The 4,367-nt window shown below is 35.1% G+C and overlaps 1 protein-coding gene across 1 annotated transcript; it reads right to left on the bottom strand.

Moving 5' to 3' along the window:
- Positions 1-3,297: 3,297 nt before the first annotated feature.
- On the bottom strand, positions 3,298-4,147 carry LOC110746189 (protein P21). Its single transcript, XM_021946400.2, has one exon. The coding sequence runs from the start codon at positions 4,145-4,147 to the stop codon at positions 3,476-3,478; it is 672 nt and encodes a 223-aa protein (XP_021802092.2). The 3' UTR covers positions 3,298-3,475.
- Positions 4,148-4,367: the final 220 nt, after the last annotated feature.

The raw sequence follows: 4,367 nt of genomic DNA, 5'->3' as shown, positions 1-4,367 counted from the left end.
AGCAACTCGATCAACTGTAATCAATCCTTAAATTAATCAAATCTAAAGATAGGGGAATTCGAACATGGATGCAAGTATAGTCTTGGTCAATTTGGCCTAATACACGTCTCCAGTGCGATATTTATTACAATAGATAATCACGGCAAGACTTTGCTGCCCAAACAGTGAAGGGTCAATTGCTTCGTCTTAATGATTATTCCATATCAATATATAAAAGGGATGTTTCCTTATAGGTAAATTTTTTTTTTCTTGAGTTTTCTTAAGTAATTTTTTCTAGAGTTTCATATATATACATACATACCTGCCTTCTAGGTAATAGGTTTTTTTTTGTGGTTTTCCAAAGCAATTTTGTGTGAAGTTTCATCTCAATATGAGTTTAAAGATCCATAACCAAGGTACTATATGAGTTCAATTACTTGGGTTAGGGGGTATAACTACCTATACTAGAGGTAACTTATGGATTTAATTACCTTGACTAGAGGTAATTTATGGGTTTAATTACTTGCACAAGAGGTGTATGCATAGGTACCTTACCTATTGTTAATGTATGAAGTTTCCATGAACTCTTATTACAAATTTTAAGGTAGGTATACCTTGGGAAATTTTCAAAATTCAATTAAATTCAAATCAAATATGATAATTAATGTCCTACAAATCAATAACTTACCGGTTTTACAAATCCATAATTTACCTTATTTATGTTTTAGGGGCATAATTGGAACAAAAAAAAAATTTAATTAATTAATTAAATAAAAGTAAACATCAATAAATTGAAAAAGGCATGTAATCTTAGGTGGTGCAAAAGTCAAAAGAACTTGGATCAATAACAACTTCTGTGTGGATCACACCCAAAATCTCTCATCATAATTGGACTTATGCCAAATTTTCTATATTTTCTTTTTGGACAATATAGTTTGAACTTACTCTCATCGTCATGCTATCTATCTCATGTCATTTGAATTAAGACTCATGAGCAAACATTTATAATAGTACATTAATATTATTAATATTGTGTTACACAATGCATGTAGAAAACTGATGAGCAGCAGGCGCAATTTGGAATTGAATTGTAAAGATGCTATATTCATGAGGTTAATTGTATAGACCAAATAAGAACTGTATCACAAAATTAAATGGCATCCCTTTCTTAGGTCATTTTCATTGTTTTCTAGTCTATGCTCACTACTGCACATGGAAAGGAAAGGGAAAATTCTTCTTCACTTTCCGTTTTTTTCCACAAGGAAGAAAAAAAAGCAAGCAAATTAAATCAATGATGTGTAATTTTATTCTACGAAATTAAATCAATGAGACAAGTTTAGCAACATTTGTATAGAGTTACTAATCGTCTCTATCCAATAAGACATCAAGCATGAATGTGTCTCTTTTGGCCCTATTATATCAGACAAAAAATACAAAATATAACATGTGTCTACCAAAGAAAAACAGGAAATATATATTGGATTTGCCCGAGTCTGAAACATCGGTTAATTATGTTAATTCTTGGAAAGGCTTCATACACATTTAGGGTCTGTTTGTTTCAAGATTTTAGAGTTTGAAAATGCGTTTCAAGATTTAAGATATCAACTTCCTAGTAAGCAAGCATTGATATTTTGTCGGTGGACATACCTTTCACAAAGGCTGGCCCAAAATACATGAAAGACTCATGGGTGGGATCTGTGGCCAGTCCACGCTGAAGAAAAGTCCTACGCCTTCTATACACAGCTTCTCAAGGAGACAGGATATTTTGGCATATACATTATTTTCCACCCTCAATTAATTGTCATTATGTACAACAATATCTACCCTATATTGCTATGACCAAGTTTTTCCTTTTGACCAATCGACAAGAAGACAGCATACGGCACTTAAAAAGATATAGGTAGTCCATAGCTCTTAAAGAAAATCGAATTTGACTTGCTTCCTCCCCCTCCCTTAGCCTTAGGCATCTTTTGGACTAAGAATATTAAGGGCCTTAAAAATCCTTACTCTTTACTAAGACGTATTTAGTTTCATACATCGTTCTCAAATAAGATTATTATTATCGATACTTATGTGATATAAAGACTGAAATTATTTACTATCAATATAATGGAATACTATCGATGATGTCGATATTAACAATATATCGAGATGATAATTGATCTATTAGTTTTTCTTCTAATTCTAAAAAATCGAAGACTAGTTTCCTCATTAAGAGAACCACTAATTTTTTGCGGTTTGGGTCGCAGAACAATTCTACAATAGAACGATAGAGTCGTATACATAATTTATGTTCAGATTTGTTTTTGGCTTAATGCGCAAAAGTAAACATACAAATTTGTCAAATACTCCAAAGAAAAAACGTATGGACTTGACTAAGAGAGCACAGCCTAGCACAGCCTCCGGTGATGGGTTTTATCCAATTTGCTATAGAAATCTCAAAGAGCATAAGAGAATTTCTAAGAATCAGACTTGCCCTGATTTATTATTATTAATGAAATATTATAGTCATAAGTTTGCAATACTTTGCTGCCCAAACGGTGAAGGGACAATTGCGTTCCAAAAGAGATAGAACCAATACACTCTAAAATCTGAAAAATAAACCAAAGAAAATAAGGGCTCGTTTGATGACCATTTCAATTTTAGTTTTTAGTTTTTATTTTTGATGTTAGAGTATTGAGGAAAATGAGAGTGAGAATGGGAGTAAGGATGAGATTGAGAGAGAGAATGAGAGCGAAGGATTGGAGGGAGGAGTAACAAAAGTGAAAACAAAAACTTGAAAGTGAAAACAATTCCAAATAGAATTTCGGTTTTTAATTTTTGTTTTCACTTTTGTTACTCCTCTCCTTTCCATCCTCCCCTCTCATCTTCCCTCTCAATCGCATCTTCACTTTCATTCTCACTTCCATTCTCCCTCTTTCCCCCTCACTACTCTAACACAAAAAATGAAAACTGAAAACTAAAATTAAAATAGTTATCAAACGGGCCATAAGGGAAACTTCTCTAGAGATCTCAAACTGCATCTAACACCCTGAATTGCTTTCCATTTATAGGTCTCTTTTTCATATATGAATACTTTTACTAGGAATGGCCACTGAAGATATACCTTTTGTGATAGAAGAGCTATAACCCATTGAGCTTCAACATTAGCTTCGAATTTAGGTAACCAAATTTTCACTTTCATTAGGTAATATATGAAACAAAATCGCCCAGCATTAAGAAAAATAAAGCATGAATGATGATATCGTAAGAGTTTCACTTTATTTTTCAGTCATTTTTCATCGAAGAGATCGAAATTAAAGATGGTGCTACTCAATAGAAAATGAAAAACTGAGACTTTCATTTCGTTATGATGTCTGAATCGAGTGAGAGAGCACAGGTACTTTGTTTTACATAATGCACACCATTACATGTGCTGATGACAAAGCCCTCAAACTAATTTTATTGCGTCAGACTTATTCATAGATATTATAAACTAGAAGATGTATCTGCTTCTTCATGGGCAGAACACAACCCTATAGTTGGTCCCGCCAGGGCATGTAAATGTGCTTGTTTGGTCATCCTTAGGGTAGCTGTAAGCATCCGGGCACCGACTCTTGAAAAACCTAGAGAAATCTGTAGGGCCACAGCTCCCAGAATTGCAGCAATATTGATCAGTCTTGAACACAGTGCAAGGGTTGTTGCAGCCTCCTTCAGCCCTCAGTTGGCTAGGACACTGTCCATTAATATCAGCCGTACATTTGATACCCCTAGTGCACCCATTAGACGTGGGACTAAAGTCCATGGGAACATTAAAGCCATCAACAAGGGAAATGTCAAAGAAATCCAAGTTGTTAAATTGGTTAAGGGCATATTCAGCTAAGGTGTTTGGGGGTTGGCCAAAGGCTTGGCATTGGAGGACACCCCCACAATCACCTGTTTTGCATCTCCCATGTCCAGCTCCATCAAAGCTGCAACCGGTCCGGGCCCAAATGCGAGCCCCTTTGGTTCCGGCAGCCACATCTAGGGCCCAACTTTCTCCTCTATTAAGTTGGCGTCCGCCTCCTGACGTGGCAGCTACCCAGACGGTGTAGGCGCAGTTGTTTCGGATATCAAAACGTGCTGCATTGGTTGATGCAAAGAAGAGAGTGACACATAGGAAGACTAGGAGGTTTCTGAGGATACTCATTTTGGAGGTGGTGTTTTTTTTAATAACTGTGATGAGAAGGTGTCTTAGAGCATCTCCAAGGGAGATGTCAAATACCAAACATCAAATTTAAATTTGATGGCTGATGTGGCAATTTGACATCTTACACAACTTTACACTCCACCCGATATGTCAAATTAAATTATTATTTTATTACATTTTAGTGTTGATTTATTTTTAATTAAAAAGAATAGAAAAGAAA

Source organism: Prunus avium, chromosome 5 (assembly GCF_965620075.1).
Source record: "Prunus avium chromosome 5, drPruAviu1.hap1.1, whole genome shotgun sequence".
Classification (NCBI taxonomy): Eukaryota; Viridiplantae; Streptophyta; class Magnoliopsida; order Rosales; family Rosaceae; genus Prunus; species Prunus avium.
The sequence above is the reverse complement of the archived record's forward strand: the minus strand, read 5'-3'. Positions and strand labels throughout refer to the sequence as shown.

Excerpts from the sequence above, each read along its gene's own strand:
- LOC110746189 (XM_021946400.2), bottom strand. The coding sequence starts at position 4,147 with ATGAGTATCCTCAGAAACCTCCTAGTCTTCCTATGTGTCACTCTCTTC.